At 33.0% G+C, this 19,027-nt stretch overlaps 3 protein-coding genes across 5 annotated transcripts; all 3 read right to left on the reverse strand.

Moving 5' to 3' along the window:
* Positions 1-1,883: 1,883 nt before the first annotated feature.
* Positions 1,884-6,286, reverse strand: LOC140883062 (phosphatidylinositol/phosphatidylcholine transfer protein SFH1-like). The gene is made up of 11 exons (XM_073289368.1): positions 6,010-6,286; positions 5,862-5,890; positions 4,795-4,878; positions 4,650-4,703; positions 4,133-4,207; positions 3,912-3,965; positions 3,722-3,781; positions 3,544-3,639; positions 3,144-3,245; positions 2,942-3,022; positions 1,884-2,495 (listed from the first exon to the last, which is right to left on the reverse strand). The coding sequence occupies exons 1-11, from the start codon at positions 6,062-6,064 to the stop codon at positions 2,175-2,177; spliced, it is 1,011 nt and encodes a 336-aa protein (XP_073145469.1). The 5' UTR covers positions 6,065-6,286; the 3' UTR covers positions 1,884-2,174.
* A 5,645-nt stretch (positions 6,287-11,931) lies between these two features.
* LOC140883669 (uncharacterized) lies at positions 11,932-16,000 on the reverse strand. 3 transcript variants are annotated; one of them, XM_073290225.1, is made up of 7 exons: positions 15,448-16,000; positions 15,237-15,370; positions 14,497-14,636; positions 14,176-14,322; positions 12,821-13,045; positions 12,439-12,686; positions 11,932-12,282 (listed from the first exon to the last, which is right to left on the reverse strand). In XM_073290225.1, exons 2-6 carry the CDS (start codon positions 15,282-15,284, stop codon positions 12,443-12,445), a joined length of 804 nt encoding a protein of 267 aa, XP_073146326.1. In that variant the 5' UTR covers positions 15,285-15,370; positions 15,448-16,000; the 3' UTR covers positions 11,932-12,282; positions 12,439-12,442. The 3 variants fall into 3 exon arrangements, with proteins under 3 accessions (XP_073146326.1, XP_073146327.1, XP_073146328.1); XM_073290226.1 differs by lacking the exon at positions 15,237-15,370 and having other exon boundaries at positions 15,448-15,996; XM_073290227.1 differs by lacking the exons at positions 15,237-15,370; positions 15,448-16,000 and adding an exon at positions 14,815-15,222.
* A 437-nt stretch (positions 16,001-16,437) lies between these two features.
* Positions 16,438-17,334, reverse strand: LOC140877956 (uncharacterized). The gene has a single exon (XM_073281556.1). The coding sequence runs from the start codon at positions 17,332-17,334 to the stop codon at positions 16,438-16,440; it is 897 nt and encodes a 298-aa protein (XP_073137657.1).
* Between the last annotated feature and the right edge of the window lie 1,693 nt (positions 17,335-19,027).

Here is a 19,027-nt window from a genome sequence, read left to right on the forward strand (position 1 = left end):
TGTTTTATTGATAACATATTAGAAAACAAGAAGTGCTTGCTTTTTTAGGATGTGCTATTTTTAAATTAAAATGTTTAAAAAAAAAAGTCAATTATATATATATATATATATATATATATATATATATGTGTGTGTGTGTGTGTGTATGTATATATATATGTTGGTATGTCACATTTTAAATTTAAAAACTATCCATTTTTGTTTCTCTTTGTAGAGAATGTGGATAATATTATATCATGAATTTTACTGTTATGTTTATAAACATAACAAAATCGTATCATTTATTTTATCTACACGCATCGTGTGTGCCACCACGACTAATATATAATAACTGATGATGATGCAATTATCTACTACTAAACTCTGTAGAAATAAATTTATATATATTAAATTTTCTGGTAATATAATGTTTTTAGAGTAATTTTATAACTTAAAATTAATTTTTGAGTTTTCATTTTGTTGTGTTTACTTCTAAATTAATAGTATTACGAAGAAGGGGTATTTTGGAAATTAAAATTTGACAGAATATTATAGACAAAGGCAGTCATTATAAGGATTAGTAAATAATAAATTTAAAATATATGTGTGTGTGTATAAAGTGTAAGTTCAATCATAGTAGTAAAAATAATGCATAAAATGTCTGTAACTATATAATATTTGTAAATATTAGTAATATAAAAAATGAATGTGATTAAATTCAATAGGTAAAAGTTGATCGAGGTTTGAGAACAATTGCATATAGCATGTTTTTTTTTTTTGGAGTTGGATCATCTGCTGTCCAAAATAACAGCACTCCGTGATGTGCAGTGAAACGATGCTGTTTCATTGTAATCTTTATTTTTTTTGTTTTCAATTGAGATGTTCACGTGAACATCTCAATTGAAAACAATAAAAAAAAAAAAAAAAACAAGACAGCACGAGGTGCTGTTTTTCTTGGACAACAGAAGATCCAAATCCGTTTTTTTAACCAAAAAAATATGAAAAAAAATCGTGATGGGTCAGCCTCGAACTCGAGTCGTTCTATTTTTTAGAGTATTGATGTCATTCAGTCTATTTGGTATGGCAATAAATCTATACTATTAGGCACCGTTCTCTTCACCATATTACTAATATATGTATAACTCATCACATCCTATCCTACGTTCTTTTCATCATATTATTCATACATATATTAATTATTTATTTTACATCAATCAAATCATTAATTATTTATCTTACATCAATCAAATCATTGAATTCAAATTACTATATTACCCCTTATAAATAATATAATTTTTAGTTTATTTATTGTTCAAAGGACAAAATAGTTATTTAACATTTTTATATAAAATTTAATCAATCAAATCAAACAAACTATAATCTATCAATCAAATCCAATACTATTTTAACTATCATTTCTTATTTATTTTTTATTACATTATATTACTTATCTATATATTACTTATATCATACCTCAAACCAAACGGTGCATTATATTAAGAATGAGCTGAATAGTGACAAAATAGTATGTTGATGTGATATTTTCTTAATTGCACAATCACCTTTATGTATTTTGATATTTATCATTTTACCCATTCAATTTGAATTGCAGTTGACCCTTATTTATTTTTCATAATTATGGAATAACCCCTATTTTAATATAAACCAAATTAATTAAAAAAATACTGTAGAAGCACGCAACGCGTGCGTCGGAGTATTAGTGTTATTGAATACACTGAAAAAATCATGGCTCACATATAACAACATGTGGATTGTTGGATATACATTTAAGATAATAGCCTAAAACTAAGTTGAACTAAACCCATGATACAGAGCATGTCTTATGTGGTTTAAAACAAAACAATTGAAACGACATGTGTGTGGGCACGATATAGTTTAAAAGATTTGAAAGTATATCACTTATCACCATCTGTAACTTTTGATACATAATTATTTGTTTTGCTTGCTCCGTAGTGGCATTACAAAACTAGATTACATAGATTAAAACACATGTAAGAAGCCTCAATTTTTGCAAGAAACTCAGCATATGTCTCTTGTTCATTTCCAAAGTATTTTCTCTAAAATGATGCATTAATAGCCTGTGAAGAAACTTGCATCCACATAACGCAAGAATTCTATGTCACAGCCTTGGAATAAAGTACTGAGTCAAACTCCACCAACATCAGCATCCGACTTCAATCACCGTTTATGTTAAGCTTGTGTAATGAGTGGGAAACCCCGTTTTGGTTACCGATTCTTTGAAACTCCATTTCTATGGTCTCAGCGATTTTTACATCTTCCGGGCCAGGCTCGGGAAAATCCACGTGGAACGAGCCATGTTTGATTGGTACAGGCAAGGTGACTTGGGCAGATTGCTCCTTGATATAGTTGTAAAGCTGCTGGTGGAAGGGATGGTCAAATGAAAAACAGTCACTAACAGTTCCATTGCCAGAATGCCGAGATGAACCTGAGCCTTCTCTTCGACAAAAATGCGGGAGGGATTGATAATCCATAATCTGCAAGAATTTTAAAACAAGATTTATTGAGGATGAACCACACACTTAATTGCGATGGAGGCCAACCAAATATCTTTCTGTAGAGTAGAGGTATTGGTTTTCCAAGACGATGCAACTCGACTATCTTTGATGCATGGACAGGGCCATGTGATGTTGAGAAGGGAGGCAATTTTCGAGTCACCTCTAACATATGTAAAGTATTTGATCAAATTACAGTTTTAGTCCCTTTTATCTGTACCGTAAAGATATATTTGGTTCCTTGCGTTCACAATTTTCAAATTTGGTCCTTCAATTATCCATATGTGAAAATGATGTGGTTTCAACCATCAACTTCGGCAAAGTTCTAATGATCCTCCCAGAAATTTGGCAATATGGTTAGAACAATAATTTTTGGAGTATAAAAGTTTCCTCTTGAGGGGTTGAAACTAACTAAATAAAGGGCCTACCTTCAACAAGTCGTCCCTTCCAGAGCCGGAAAGAACCTGCACTCTCTTCCTTGTTCTCTCGCGCAAAAGAGGTTTAACAACCTGAAAGAAAGAAGTGAAACATAAATCTGGAATGTCGATGAGCGCTTTAACAAAATGAGGTCATCTTTTTTCAAAAACTCAAATTCGACGAGGGGCATTGACCAAATTCCTCGTGTCAAACCTTCCAACATGCAGCAAATATATATGGAGCATTGACTATGTAATAAGTCTCCGTCTTCTCAGGATAGTTCAGGTCATCTATTGTAGAGATCACAGTCAATATCTGCAACCACAATGATTGAATTGGTCATTTTGTCTCAAAAATTACAATGCCAAAAGTTCAAAACTAGAACTCAAACAAGGTATTCAATATATGTCTATATATATATGCACAACATAGGCGGTGGCGGAGCCACAAGTAATTGAGTTGGGTGAATTCCCAATTATACAATTTTACCATGTAAAATATTAAAACATAGATAGAAATGGGTAAAATACTATCCTCCTGAATGTTTCGAGTTTTAATTTTATCTCCTACACAAAATTTCTGGAGTTGCTATCAATGTAATATGAAGAAGTACCTTAATTTGACTTAAGGCTGAAAGCTTTAGGCCAGACATGTCCAAAATCTTTATGCAGGTGCCAATATACCGTCCATATTTTTTCGTAGCAGAAGGCTACAACAAGAATTAGTGTTAGTCTAGCTATGCGACAGTCTATTTTAAACATAATAATGGTCATGTAAATGCTGAAACTCACCAATATAACACGATCTCTGTATTCGTTAATTTGTATATGTGATTGGACATAATAGTGAATCTTAAAACGAAGAAAAGGAGTATTAGTGAGCATTATTACATAAACAAAAAAGTTCTGCGACAAGTAAAAGCAAAACATATATTATGGCACTTCATTTGCTCAAATTAAACATTGGAACATGATATCTTACAGAAGCTTTGTCATATGTGCTGAGCCCTACACCAACAGCAATTACAGGAAGACCCTGTAAAATTACAAAAGTAAACTTTTTTGTGTCATTCCTGGGTGACTGGTAGTTTTTTTTCCTTATTCTGTATGGTGGTTGTAAGCTGGAGTTAATAATTTGGTCTGTTTTGCCACCCTGGCAAAACAGCTCAGATATAATAAACACCAATTATATCCAATCAGTACCTCTTTCGTATATCCAGAAACTCCAAGAAGCTGTGATTCTCGTATTGCTGTATACACGTGAATATCAATTGGCTTCTGCAAAGATCACCCGTGAAAGTAAAGTGAACAATCAACTAAAGAATCAACATAAAGCTATTGGATGCACTTAGCGAGGATTCCAAAAACATAGAATAGGACACATTTTTTTATGATATATACCAAAAACTACGCATACTGACTGCAATGGTGCAACTCAAATCTTTTGAGAGGTTCTATAACCCAAGTATACCAAGTTTAGATCGCTATGGTAGAAAGAGGAAAATTATCATTCCCAAGGATATTATAATACAAGGAGATTGTATGATGAGTCGAATTGGATAGATCGATGAAACGATTTTTTGAGCTCGAGCTCTAATGAATCAATAGAGTGATACGGTTCATACTTTTGGGGCCAATAGCATGATGCGTTGATCCAAGATAAATCAGAAACATGTAAATCAATAGAAGAAACAAATGATCTTAGTAGCTAAAAACTCACCAGTAGTATGTTATCAATTTCATTTTGTATCCTCCATTTCAAACAGTCAATAAGCTGGAAAAAGTGGGTACTGGTAAGAACTCGAAAAAAAAAAGGCAAGAAAGAAAGAAACTCACTCAAACAAGTTGGATGAACGGCGACAAACCATTTGATGTGCATCCAAAACATTCCCATCCCTTGCTTTTAAAAACCTCACCAAGGTCTCCCTTTCGTGTCCGTTGTGCATATTCTGCAAATTGAGTCAAGATTATCGGGCTATTTTCAACCCTGAGTTTCACATGCCAAAGCTTAGTGGCACGGAAAGACAATGTCTCCAAATAACTTGAATTCAAAGCTAAGTCTTGTATGATTGCATAAAAAATAACCATAAATTCATTACCATTAACTTAGCAGAAGCAGCAAGGGAAATGAAAGGTTAACCAATCAAAATAACCAAATGAAGCTCTAAAACAAGGCCAACTTTTCTAATGCATTCTTCAAGCTCAACGTTATTACTAATTCCAAAGATTTGAACAACCTTATTCCGCAGAATAGAGTTTCCAAAAGACAAGACGTAGCATGTGAACAGCATTACTTCTGGAGAAATCAGTTTTAGTATGTTTTTCAAGAATAAAATTGCTAAATTCCAAATACTACCAATTCCCTTCACTGAATTAACTCTAGCCGTGGTAGGAGCCTAGTAGTTGGTAATGATCGAGTCGAGCATACCCAACTAGTTTATTTTGAGATCCCGTGAAGTCACGGCATCACAGCCAATGTTAAGCTACAAGCTCGAGAAGATAGTCTATACAAGGAAGAGATCTTCAAGATTATCAACACAATTGTTTGCAGAATCAATACGGGATCATGACAATGAATAATGTAGAAAAGTTTCAAATCCAGTAAACTCGAGAACCACCAATTTCTGTTGGTACTTTCACAAATAAAAACTAGATCAAATCATGTACTTGAGTAACACGCAAAACAGATGTCAATGAGATTCCCCACCACAAATTCATCTCAAATTTCCATGTAGTTGACTAGTGTAATCCTTACAAATCAAAGTTTCAAACCACATAATTGGCCAATCTATCATCACAATCACACTTGGAAGTGAGCAAACCAAGTACGCAGCCCACCATCCAAAACCCAGATCAAACTTAGCCTCATCAAGACTCAAACTTTTTCCAATGTCAACAAAAATTCTAAACAGATCAGTTAAAAATGGCAAACCTGGAAAGACTTCTTCAATGGTTCATCAACTGCATTAGAAAAAAAAAAAGGCAAAACACTGATCAAAATATCAAGAAAAATAAGGAAATTCAGACGGGAGAGGGGCTTGTATTAATGAGTAGTTAGTCAAGAACATGAAGAAGCTGACTTTTTTCCAAAAGGGATTGAAGCCGGTCGATCATTTCTTCAGTTATGAAAACCATTTTTTGCTTTCTTTTCAATCACACACTGAACAAATTCCACCGAAAGATTCAGACCCAGATTTCAAATTTCATCCCCCTTTCGCTTTAAATAGCTAATGGGGTCTCCACATGGCTTGGGATGCGGGTGGGGGCTGGTTTTCAGACAAGGGGGTGTGAAATTCTTTGGTCGCTTTTTCTCTCTCTTTCCCCCACCCACAACCAACCACCTTAACTTGAGACTTTAATATATTTGCTTTCTCCGATGTCTTACAAATTGCCACGTTCCGATTGAAGACAAAAGATGCCTTAAAAACTGATTATACCGTAGTATGGCATTTCCTTTATTTTCAAATAGCAAAATTTTATGAAAAATTTAAAAAAAAAATAGCAAAATATTATATATACTAGTATCGAAATGAACGCATTGCATCTTGTAATCAATTTTTGTATATACATTGCGTGCTAATACAATCCGTGTTTTATTAAATAATTGTAATTTAAAAAAATAAAAACAAAAACAAAGAGGTCACACCAACATAATAATTTAGTGTATACATTTCTAACATCTTATATTCTAATTATTTTGGAATAAAATATTAGATTTTGGTGAATTGATTTTTTTGGTATGAAAAAGGAGTGAAATGATTTTTAAATTAACACTCTTGATTTTACAAAAAAACCTTGTTTTATTGATTTTTTTTTTGACAGCATGTTTTATTGAATTTATTCAAGAAAAAATTCCACCAAAATATAATATTTTCCTTAATTACGTATGGACATTTAATATAGGATTTATGGTGCATTAAATTCGATATCAAATATTTGTTTCGATTATAAAAATATTTACTATATTGGATCTCCAATCTGTAATGTTTACTATTAACTTAGTGGGCATCTTTTTAATGAAATTCATAGTCTTGGTTTTTTTTGGTAATTATCTTGTAAAAAATTTAAGTGGGATTAGATTTTATTTTTCATGTTTTTATATACTACACTCTAGATTTTATTTTTCATGTTTCTAGAGTGTAGTATATAAATTTAACAGTACACTCAAGAAACATATATTCATATATATATATATATATATATATATATATATATATATTTATATATAATTTTTGATCAGATGTACTCTAAGGTAGGGTTGGAAATTTTTTTCAAAATTTCGATCTTTTTCGAATCTCATTTCATTTTCGTTTTGAAAAAATTTCAATCCTACATTTTCTCGACCTAAATTTTCAAGATTTTTCTCATCCCGATTAATATCGAGAGAGGCATCGAGAATAAAATTTATTCCCAACGGGATTCCCGACTCTTCACAAAATATATTATAATGTATTTTATTAATAGATTTGACTAAATGTTATTGGATTTCATCACATATAGTGATTAATTGTAGACTTAATTTAAATAATTATTTATTTTTAGAATGATCGAATAGTATAATCACGAAATAATATTTTATTCTTGTGTATTTTATAAAAAATTTAATTAAATTTATACTTATAATTATTTAATTAGAACACATATGTAAAATAATAGAGCCAATTTGTGCACCATTTAACATAACTTACAGTAAAATTTGTATTTCAAATATTTTATTAATAATTATCCGATACACAATATGATGTTCTCTTGACAAAATATTGAAGCATTATCCGTGATATTTTAATATTATATGTTTTAATTTGAAGGTTTCTTTTTCTTTAGAAATATAAGTTTCTAAATGTACAGTTTTATTAACAATAAAAAACTTATTTTTTGTAGTTTTTTGAACAAAATCCAAACATGAAAAAATTATCGGAATATCTTCTCTTTACCCGAAGGGATCCCGAACACGTTTGTAAATTGTATTATTTTTAAAAATAAAATAATTTTTTTTTGGTTTTTTGAACAAAATCATATACATGAAAAAATTATCGGGATATCTTCTCCCTACCCAGCATCCCGAATTTTTGGGTTCCAAAATATGTTGGGGACGAGATCGGGAGAAAAATAACATCTCAATTATTTTCGGGACGGAGATGTGGTAAGGGGTTCAGGAATCGATATACCTTCTCCCTACCCGAGATCCCGAATCTTCAGGTCCCAAAATGTGTCGTGTACGAGATCGGGAGAAAATATATATCTCAATTTTTTTTTCGGGACGAGGATGGGACAGGGGGTTACGAGAAGAGTCTCGATCTCAATTCTAAAACACACAACAATTTTTCGTAGTCGCTCACGAAAAATATACACCCTAGGATGCATGGATCAGATATATATGTATGTATGTGTGTGTGTGTGTATGGATAGTCAACCAAAGTCTCACATTAGAAGATCAAGAAAATATCATAGGTTAATATATGGAGTGATATCTCCATTGATATGAGGTCTTTTGGGTGGTTCCAAAAGCAAAACCATGATGGCTTGTGTCCATAGTGGACAAGATCATACCAATGTAAGATATTGGGTTCTGTTGTTCCAACAATATATATATATAGAGTAACACTCTTGTGAGACGGTCTCACAAATGAGACGGGTCAATCCTATCCATATTTATAATAATAAGTAATACTTTTGACATAAAATATAATACTTTTTAATGGATAACCCATATAAAAGACCCGTCTCAAGAAAATGATCCTTGAGACCGTCTCAAATGAATTTTTGCCATATATATATATATATATATGCAAAGAAACTTGGGGCGCCAGCTCAAGTCATTTTTTCTTTTTTTTTAAAAAAAAAATTGGACCCAAATAATTGAATCTCATCCCCGCTTCGCTTCTCTCTTCTGCGCACACCAAGCCCCAATTTCTTCTCCTCCAAAAGGCCGGCCCACTACGTCTCCCTACCGACCCCAATCTCTGTTGCATCTTCGCCGACCAACCAGTCACGGCCAGCCACCCCTTGCTCCACCACAGTGCCTCGCGCTTCTTCAGCCTTTTGGACATGGCGAGGTAGTCGCTGAAGTGCTTGGAGAGATTCTTCTCACCCTGCCTTCGATGAGTTTCCAGGTGGTGATGGTGGGCGGCCGTGGGGTGGTCGGCGAGGGGTGAAGCAAGACTGGGCGGCGAGTGGCTGTAACAGATCTTGGGTTTTCTCAAGATTGGTCTCTTGGTCTGGTCATAGGTCGGCAGCAGATTTAGGGAGTCTTGCTCATAATTGCAGACCTTGGAGGTGTTGGGCGTAAGGGTGAGCTGGCCCGAAAGCAAGGGTGGTCGGCGAGTGGCAGCCTTCGGTGGTAGAGAGTGATGGTTGCGGCAGCCTTGGATTAAGAATGGTGGAGAGTGATGATGGTTGACAACGTGTTTGGTAGATCCGTCAATTCGGGTTTGGCTCGTTAGGCCAACCAGCCTTGCCATTAAAAAATGGCAGGTTGGGTCATGATTTTGCCGGCCCGTTAGGAGGCGATCCGAAATGAGCAGGCCCGTTTGGGTCGCGGGCCAAGGCAACATTTTTTTCTTCTTACATTTTAAAATTTATATTATAATTAATATTTTAAATATTTTATGTATAATTGATAAGTGTTAAATCATTTATATTGTTTAAAATATTTTATAAATTATTATAATTTGTAAATGATTTATATGATTTATGTTTAACTGATATTTTTAAAATTTTATATTATTTATAATTATTTATTTATTGTTAATGAGTTTTTAAATATGTATATCATTTATAATTATTTATGTATGATTTTTTAATATTTTTTTTATTTTTTGAATTTTTTTATTTATGGCGGGTTAACCCGCCCAACTCGCAACCCACGGCGGATTGAGTTGGGGGTAATTCCAACCCGCCATCAATTTGGCTCGCCTCACCTCGCCCGATGGAGGGCCGAGCGGGACGGCCTGAATTGACAGGTCTAGTGTTTGGGCGTGAGGGAAATTGGGCTCAATTTTTTAAAAAAACAATTAAAAAAATACACATCGGGTATCAGGGAAACAAAATTGTATATATAAAATATATCATCAATACTTATTGTTGTTGTTGTTATATTTTTTTTTCTAGCATGTTTAAATTTAAAATTAAATTGAATGCATAGAAAATGGAAACAATCATAGATATAAGAAGTTTAAAATAGAGATTTAGATTTTTATTTAATTTTTTTTGTTTTATTTCTTATTTAATAATACAGTTATATATATGTTTCTGAGTGCGTAAATGTTTGAATTTTTTCTATCTCGAGTGGAGATAGATTCAATAGCCAATATTCGTCCAACACTATAGATTATCCCTACTGCAATATCTCATATGTGATTTCTATATTATTTTTATCTATAATTAAAGAATCGATATAATATAGACCCAAAAAAAACCTTTAATTTTTTTTGTCAAAATTCTCGATATAGATATTATTCTTTATTTTATTTTATTTTTATTTTATTTTATTTTTTCAACATTTCAAAGTGTAATTTAACTTCTCAATAATTTTAAAATTATTGTATGATTTTTATATAAATATAATCGATTCAAATGACAATGTAAATCTTCATTACTTTTTACAATTAGATATTATCATTATTTGAATGTAAATCAAATTAACTGAAAAAAAAGACGGTTCAAGTACGCCAATGCACTAATTTTCTAATAATGATTCAACTTATTGGAATAAGTACTTTGCCACTTTGGTCATGTAGTGGATAAACAAAAGTACTCATTTTTTGTTCCATAAAATTTTTGTAAGAATCTATTTTAACGAGGAAATTGCGTCAAATATCTTTGTAAAATTCATGATGAGCTAATATTCCTTTAATGCGTTTGAGCATTGAGTTCCTCTCTTATATTTTTTTGAGCATGTAGACCCTTATCCATACAATTGTGAAAGCGTATGCATAATGATTTAACTTCTTGATGTTTTTAGATGATAAATTCTCAATAAAACCCCTCGGCTTTTTATTTTTGGTACTAATTTTTTTAATCAATTGTTCATGCAATTAATTATGCAATACACAATTTAAGTACAAGATAAAAAATCCACAAATAAAAAACTTCATCTTTTTATTTACTTTTAGGGTAGAATTAATTAAACATATATTATCTTTTAATATTTTTAGTGAAAAATAATTTTTTAATAGAACGTCTATTCTGCTATCATTGTTTTTAAATTTTCTAAGGATTATGTTTTGACATAGTGTCATTTATAATGATTTTTTTCCCTCTTTCTATTAAAAATTTTTAGATAGCATATATTAAATGTACATTATCTATAATATTATTAGTTACACATTAACTAAAATTATTAATTAATGAATCGGCTATTGCATAATATTCATTTCATTATTGTACTTTTTTTATTAAAAAATATTCATATAATCGGTGATATTTATATTATTTTTAAGTGATAAAATAAAAATTAAAATATATCATTGTATTTTTAAAAAAATTAATGAGAATGATTGTTGTCAAATTGATGGTTTTTTTGTCATTTGATAAATTTATGAGACAAAAAATTAATTTTTGGGAGAATGAACTAAAAAATTTTTAACACAAAGATTGAAATACTTAAAACTGTTACAAAAAGATGTATTTTCTCTTATTTTAACTCAAAGATTGAACATCAATTACGTTAAAAATATATACACGCAAAAGATTACGTGTGTATGATAAATTTTTTCAAGTAAAAATGAAATAACATTATAAATTTTCTAATTTTTTTTTCGATGAAAATATTTCGAAGGAAAGCAAACCAAAAAAAGCCGCCCGGGATATGCTTAACGAATATAATATTCCTGGAATAGGAGCATTAGGTATATCTATTTACAAATAAATTCTTGCCGCTAACTTGGAGGCATTCCTATGAAAGTCCAAATGCACTTTAACTTGTATATGTTAAGAATGTAATAGAATATTTTGTTATATTTTTTAGTGCAAATAAAAATATTTTACTTTGTTTTTATTTCCTGAAATAAATATTTTAACGGTAAGTATCAAGTTATTTAAAATAAATTAGGTTATTGAATTCGATCAATCAAATTCTTATCAAGTTTTGATTACAAACTTGATTTATATAATATTAAATTTTTAAAAGAAAAGTTAAAATGCTAAAACTGAACTTTTCCGCCAGTATACGCAGCTGCATCTGTTAGACTCCATGCACGTCTACCCTGGGCTGCATGCATGGGCTTTGCAAAGATCATGCCAGATCCTCATAACATAAACAATTAAACAAAGTGAATGGACACGAAGAGAATCTTGATTACTGGCTTTCCATCGAATTAATGCACTCTTCAACCAGAAGCACGGTGCCCAATCTGAACATGAATAGAACACTCGTTTCACTTGCACTCTAGGAGTTGACACACACAGCCTTGGGTAAAGAGCATTTAAATATGTACAAGGGTGGGCAAACCAGCAGATACCCAGGCACATAAACCCACAATTGACAAGGAGTAGAGATGAGAACTTACAAATTCATGTATTTTGAAGTTGTTTCTCAAGGAGATCGTTTTCTTTTCTAAGAGCATCAAGATCTACTCTTAGTCTGTCCATGTTCAAACTTCTAGAATCATATGTTGCAAGCTTGCCCTCGTAATCAGCAATGTTTCTCCGGCTTCTGTCGGTGGCTAGAATCTTTTCAGTGATCTGCTCAAAGGTCTCGTGGATGCTTGTGAGAAGCGTGTGAGCTTTTTGAGCAACTGCATCTTTCTTAGCTTCCCTGTTTGTAAAAGGATTTCTTCTTAGTAAATGGGACAATACATAATCTTGCAAACTATTCTAAACAAATAATGCGGACGAATATTTTAAGCTTGGTAAAGGAGGGAAAAAGACCAGCATTTCAGAATATTAGACCTCAAAATTTTTTCTTCCAAAACAGCAAAAGTTCGATTAAGGCGTTCCTGTATTGTATTACTCTCCAACTGGAGCTCCCTAGTATCTTTCAGTATCAGCTGAATGTCAGTGTCCTGTTTCCTGCTATTCTTTGTGATCTCGTTTATCTGCTCTATGTAAGATCTTCTAGGAGCCAACTTGGGCTGTTTTCCAATATCGGATGAAAGCTTAACAATTTCATCCTCCCTGTCAGAAGACATATAACAAACAATTTCATCCTCCCTGTTAGAAGACATATAACAAGTAAAATTAAATGCATAATAAGACAACTCAAGAAGTTTTAAGTCTCCAAAAACATCATGAACTCCAAGGATCTATGTGATGATGCTCATCTAAAATGCAATGGCTCAAAGAAAAGATGATAAAACTTATAGAAGCATACAATTTTCAAGAATTTTTCAAATTGTTTCAAATGTGCTTAAGCAAGGAAGGCAGTTTTCCACACAAAGTAACAACTCAAAGGTATATAACTTAGCAAACAGAATTTCAACTTAACTCAACAAAGCTAATCTTGGCTTTATCTACACATCCGTGCTTAGGAAATGTCTATTGGGTTAATCACACTTGGCTCGAAACGCCAGGCAACAGTTGGCGTGTCACACTTTGGAATTGTTGTGTGTGGAAATTTCAAATGAAATATGTGAGAAAAATATATCAATAATTTGAGTCAATACTGTCATTCTCAGTTCCATACCTTGGTGGAAGGTCAAATTCCAACATACATATGGCGGAAATCTAATATTTCATGTAAAAAGATGGCGAGCACTCAGAAAATGCAGAAGAAAAATAGAAACACATTTGCCAGAAGATAGAAAGAAACATAAAATCGATCACAAATAAAAGGAAGCATGACATTATGTAATTTTATTTATCTGGTTCATAAGAGATCTATTTTTTATTCAACATCCATAGATTTTGCTACATAGATAAGGAATAAGTCTTATGTAACCTCAATTCACCAGATAAATCCATACTACATGGACCTTTCATAATAATTTCTCTTAGCTTTTTAATAGTGCACCAATTTCAACTTTAAAACCAGATACATTCATTAGCCTACACTGAATACTGCAAACATTTTTATTGGAGCCTCCAGCAATTCAAATTTAAATGATTGTACTTTCATAAGCAATTGAATGCGGTGTTATCATATTCATAACAATTATGTTCTAAATATCCCAACATTTGGTACCATACAGTATTGTTTATTATAGCAGAATTTATATCGTGCTCAACAGATAGCAAAATAAAGTACAAAGCTATTTTTTTCCGATCCATCCAAGTGGTCTACAAACAGTTGTTATATAATTGAGTACCTTCTTTTAATCTCAGCTTCAACTGCTTCAGTTTCTAATTTAATTTCTTTTATTCTTGTAAGTTTGCTATACACCTCAGGATACAGCGCATGGAGAGACTGTTCAATACTTCTTTTCTTTTCCTGCAGAACATTTTCAATTGCATCCCTGCATGAATATCCAGAGTCGTTTTCACAGTGAAAAAAACTATGACATGGTTAAGTTTAAATCTTCAGTCCTTAATGGGTTCAAACACTAAAATGAAAAACAAGGTTCGAATTGAACGAAAATGAAATGCAGAACATTCAGTTAGTTCTTTTCCATTGTTAGTTTCTGATATACCATTCAGACTCCAGTTCCTTGAGCTTGTATTTTTTCTCTTGTACTTGGTCGTTGAGCTGGACAATGTAAGATTCCACACACTGGTCACTATTGGATGCCATTATCCCTGTTCTTTTTATCAAGTCAGCGTTCTCGTTCCCCTGATGATGGAGTAAATGAGAAGATGTTTCAGTTAACTGCTTCTCAAATATAAATTTCTTTTAGTTTTTCTTATGATAGATCATTATGCTTTTCCATGCATAAAACATCAACAAGATCACAAGAGGGAAAAAAACTAGATGATAAAACCCTAGCAATGGGTGGCTGACACAGTGACACCTAAGATCAGCATGTGGGTAACTCTTGACACATCAAGTAGGACACATCCGCTTATGACTGGTTATTCAAACTTAACGAGAATATAATCGTCCAACAGTGGACTAACTCCTCAGGACAGAATTTAGTGTGCTCGATCAAATGCTCGGCTGGTAGGAACTCCCCAAGCTCCTGAATGCCTGGGCTAGTATTGAAACAAGCGTTAGACGAAGTTTAGTCCAACTAGCCAATCCGTGACAGGTTCAACATAATCACCCCTGACTTGCTCGCCTAATCAGTAAGATAAATATCCTGGGAATCCCAATATATGAATCTGTGCCATAGAATCCATGGAACTATATCACAAAATCCAAGGAAACGGGAAAATGCGTTTCTTATTTACAGACTATCTATGCAAATTTCAACCAAAAAAAAAAAACTCAAACCTGTGTTAAGATATCGTTCAATAAAGGCCTTTGTTCGCCGTTCAGCATGATTCTATGTCAACTGGGTTCTTTGGAATAAAAAAGAAACCTATCGGCTATTAGGGGATCACACAATTTCCAAGAACATGAATTCTCTGCACTTGGACATACTAATCAATGATTCAATTGAATTAAAAAGCCACCATTTTAAGCTAGGATTCATCAATTTTACCTGAGAACAACCACACTTCTTCCCCAGCTTTGAACAACTCTTGATGGGTATTGGCTGCAGTCCCAACTACCACATGACGAGATTCACAACTCACCGCTACGAAGATCTTGGTGAAAAATCTAGATTATTCGATGCTTTGAACTCCTCCCCTGTTTCGAAGAATACAACTAATTGCATTAAAACCCAAATCAGTGGACTTCCGCCGTAATTGGGGGGAAGAAAGGAATTCTGTGATCCCTTGAAATCATCCCACAACCCCAGTATTTAATTTAAAGGAAAAAAAAAATATGAGAAAAGAGTCTTCTTTGAGTTCTTCCGTTGGAGAAAACCAAGAACAAGGCGAACAATTATAATCGCACAAGGCTAATTTTGATATACGTTCTTTATTATAATTTATCTGATTTATTATCTACCAGTTACTAGATTTTATTCAAAAAATTATTTATATGATTTGTTGATCGATTTTAAGAAAAACATAAATTCTCCATGATATGGATTGAAGATAAATTTATGCACACGGCTTTAAATCAATAATTTTCTTTTGCTTCCCGATTATGCTTGCGACTTATGATTTGTATCACAAAGACCTATTTACATATAGTTTAGTGTATGTATGTCTTGATCTCCCGTCCACTTAATTTACATTAATTTATTGTTCACAAAAACCGATATATAGATATTATGCTAAAATTATTAAACCCGAATGAAAAAAATATTAATTGTTGTGTAAAAAATATTACTGTTTACAGCATACATGGATTGAGTCATCAATCTCTCTCACCTATATGGATTTGTGAGTCGATAACACAAGTAAGAACTTGAATCCAGTTTAATATTTGATGAACTAGCCAGTTTGATCAGATTTTGGGTGCAATAGAAATGAAAATCTAAAAAACATTAATAGAAAACTGGATAAGAGTGAATCAATATTACACATTAAAACCAACCAGCCCTCGATCGTGCACGACGTTGCAGCTTATAAGAGATAATTTACACTTGGAACTTGGAACCATCTAAATTAACCTCTTCATTTTCAAGCTTCCAAGCATAAAGAAAATGGCAGAATTCCAAGTATGAAGTCTCCTCTTCTTCTTCTTCTTCCTCTCCTCCTTGCCTGAAGATAAACATGCCCCCTCCCGAGCCCAGTCCGTTGTAAAGCCAATCATGAACATCCCATAGTATCTCCACATTCACATCATCCACCACAATTGTTTCGTTCCCCCTGAATCTCCAATGCAGATTTGTCACGCGAATGGACTCAATCCCATCTATACTTATCCACATTTCCGGGTCGTAAGGACCGGACAAGGCTGATTCGATGATGATATCATGCTCCCTTTTCCCTTGGCCTAATTTGGTTTTGGTGCAGAAGCATTTCTTGGCAAACACCATTTCTTTCTTGTTCACTAAAATCGCACCTTCTGAACAGAGCCTGCACTTAGTCCTTCTCAAGGCCTCTTTCATCTGATCACCAAGCAGTAAAATCACCTCCTTCTCGGACACCAGGGCGACATAGTAATCAGACTTGGGCTCTGGACTGTTGCTGAATTTTGCGGACTTCAAATCCCAGAAAACGTCCACCCGATGCTCGTCGACTTTGAACGATTTGAGGCCCTTTTTGCCCCAAAACTGCCATGTCTTGAGATCAATCTTGCAAGTGTATTGATTGTTTTCATCACAAGGATTCTCTATGGTAATGTGAAGGGAGTGGCTGATGAGATTCTTGGCCCATGTTATATCTATGTTCCGCAATTTCTCGGCAAGTTTGGCTCTGTGAATACAACTGACAAAATTCTGCCCGGATTTGTCATCTGCGATCGGATCTTCCGGACTCAATTTTTGTTCCAGTCCCTTTATGTTGCAAGATTGCGAAGGTATGCTAACCATTTTCAGATATTATAATACCGAACAATCAACATCATTTCTTCTGATCTATTCAGAATTCGGAACAAATCACTGCAATCAAAATGGCGTAACCTACAGCTCCCAATTGCAGATCATCAAGGATTTATTTCTCCCAACATCCTTAATTTCTGCCTAATTCGCTAGCATTGTCGTATTCCTTTTCATAGATTGATCATTCAACCCAAAAAATAACCTTGAAAAATTTACCGCATTTTACATGGGGTGTTACCCTGTAACTAAGCACGCGATTCTTGTATGCAGGCGCCTATGGAGGATTTGCATGAGAAGTACTGTGGAGGATTAAACACGGCATATTTTGTTGATCAATTGAAAAAAAAAATAAAGAAAAAATCGGAACCTTTTTGTTCAGGAGGCTATTGATTGTAGAATATCCTGGAATTGGATCGAATGTAGCATTCAATCCAGAACAAAATACATCAAAATGGGGATGGGGGTGCAAGATTAGGGCTTTTTGGCATCGAAATTTAGGGAAAACTATGTATGAAGGGGCATTTTTTCGTGGCAAAGCTCATTTTTTTTTTCTTCTAATTGTGGAAGTGTTTGCTATCGAGATGTACATCAAATTTAGTATTTGATGGAAGATGATCCATCATCATTATGGACTATGGGAAAACGAACATGTTTCGATTTTATAATTTGCATATTTTCGAATTTTGATTTTATTATCAATTAATTCATAGTTTTAGTTCAGTAATTTATAATTTATTTTTTCGATTTTTTTATTTCGTTATTTACACATTTCAGTATTTGTTTTAAAAAAAATTGTTGTTATCAATTTTCTTTATATAATTCAATAAAATAATGCATTTTCAACAATTTATTTTTATAATAATTATTATATAAAATGTATTCATTTATTTATTTTTGGGGTCGGTTTAGTTGGCTTGATGCCATTGTGAGGTGACAAATAATAGTGAATTGTAAAACATTTTCAATGTGAAATCATATTTGATAAATAATAATATGTTTGATTTGATGGATTAAATTTGATATACGATAATATATTAAAATTTTTTAATTCAAAATAATCATGAATATAAATTTAATTGTAATTTTTTCATTCTCTTATTTGATTGATACAAGATAAATTATTGGTGTTTTGCATCACATCCCTGTTGATGTTGCCAAAAATCACTTGTACTCGACACGTTGCTTCCGCAAAGTCCAGAGTATGAATAAGTCCTTGTACGTTCCCTTTGGAGATCTTCAGTGGGTTGTTCCTACGTCACAAAACAAAGTCAGAGGAGCCGGGAGGGTTTCCGGCGAAGGCGCTCCGACGCTCAAGTCAGCGATTACTCAAGGAATAATAATCGAGAGTAGAGCGATATAGTGCTTAAGAAAGTGTGTACCTTAATAATGAGGTGACTTGAGCTATTTATAAATATTCAGAGAGTTTTCACGGGCTTGAGCCTTTTATGGGCTTTTGTAGAATTCAGAGCCTGCTTGATTTAAATATATATAATATTTAAATAAGCTTGAGCCTCAAAAATATTTGGAGTGGACCTTCATGATTGGGCTCAGGCCCAGTTAAATTTTCAGGTGTAACCTATCATAGGCCCCCCACTCTCGGGCATGTCGCGTGTGTGGAGAGGTCCGAGAGTAGAATTTTTACCGGAGTATTGCCAGAAATTTAGTTGTCGAGAACGAATATTGT

The sequence above is a fragment of the Henckelia pumila genome, chromosome 2, assembly GCF_033568475.1.
Source record: "Henckelia pumila isolate YLH828 chromosome 2, ASM3356847v2, whole genome shotgun sequence".
NCBI lineage: Eukaryota > Viridiplantae > Streptophyta > Magnoliopsida > Lamiales > Gesneriaceae > Henckelia > Henckelia pumila.

What these genes read in the sequence shown, in the direction of transcription:
- LOC140883062 (XM_073289368.1), bottom strand. Translation starts at nt 6,064, where the DNA reads ATGGTTTTCATAACTGAAGAAATGATCGACCGGCTTCAATCCCTTTTG. An exon ending in GCACATATGACAAAGCTTCT is followed by an intron (nt 3,782 to 3,911) that starts GTAAGATATCAT and finishes CTTCGTTTTAAG; the next exon opens with ATTCACTATTATGTCCAATC. An exon ending in ACAGAGATCGTGTTATATTG is followed by an intron (nt 3,640 to 3,721) that starts GTGAGTTTCAGC and finishes TTCTTGTTGTAG; the next exon opens with CCTTCTGCTACGAAAAAATA.
- LOC140883669 (XM_073290225.1), bottom strand. Translation starts at nt 15,284, where the DNA reads ATGCTGAACGGCGAACAAAGGCCTTTATTGAACGATATCTTAACACAG. An exon ending in GAAGCTGAGATTAAAAGAAG is followed by an intron (nt 13,046 to 14,175) that starts GTACTCAATTAT and finishes GTCTTCTGACAG; the next exon opens with GGAGGATGAAATTGTTAAGC. An exon ending in TTGGAAGAAAAAATTTTGAG is followed by an intron (nt 12,687 to 12,820) that starts GTCTAATATTCT and finishes TTTTACAAACAG; the next exon opens with GGAAGCTAAGAAAGATGCAG.
- LOC140877956 (XM_073281556.1), bottom strand. Translation starts at nt 17,334, where the DNA reads ATGGTTAGCATACCTTCGCAATCTTGCAACATAAAGGGACTGGAACAA.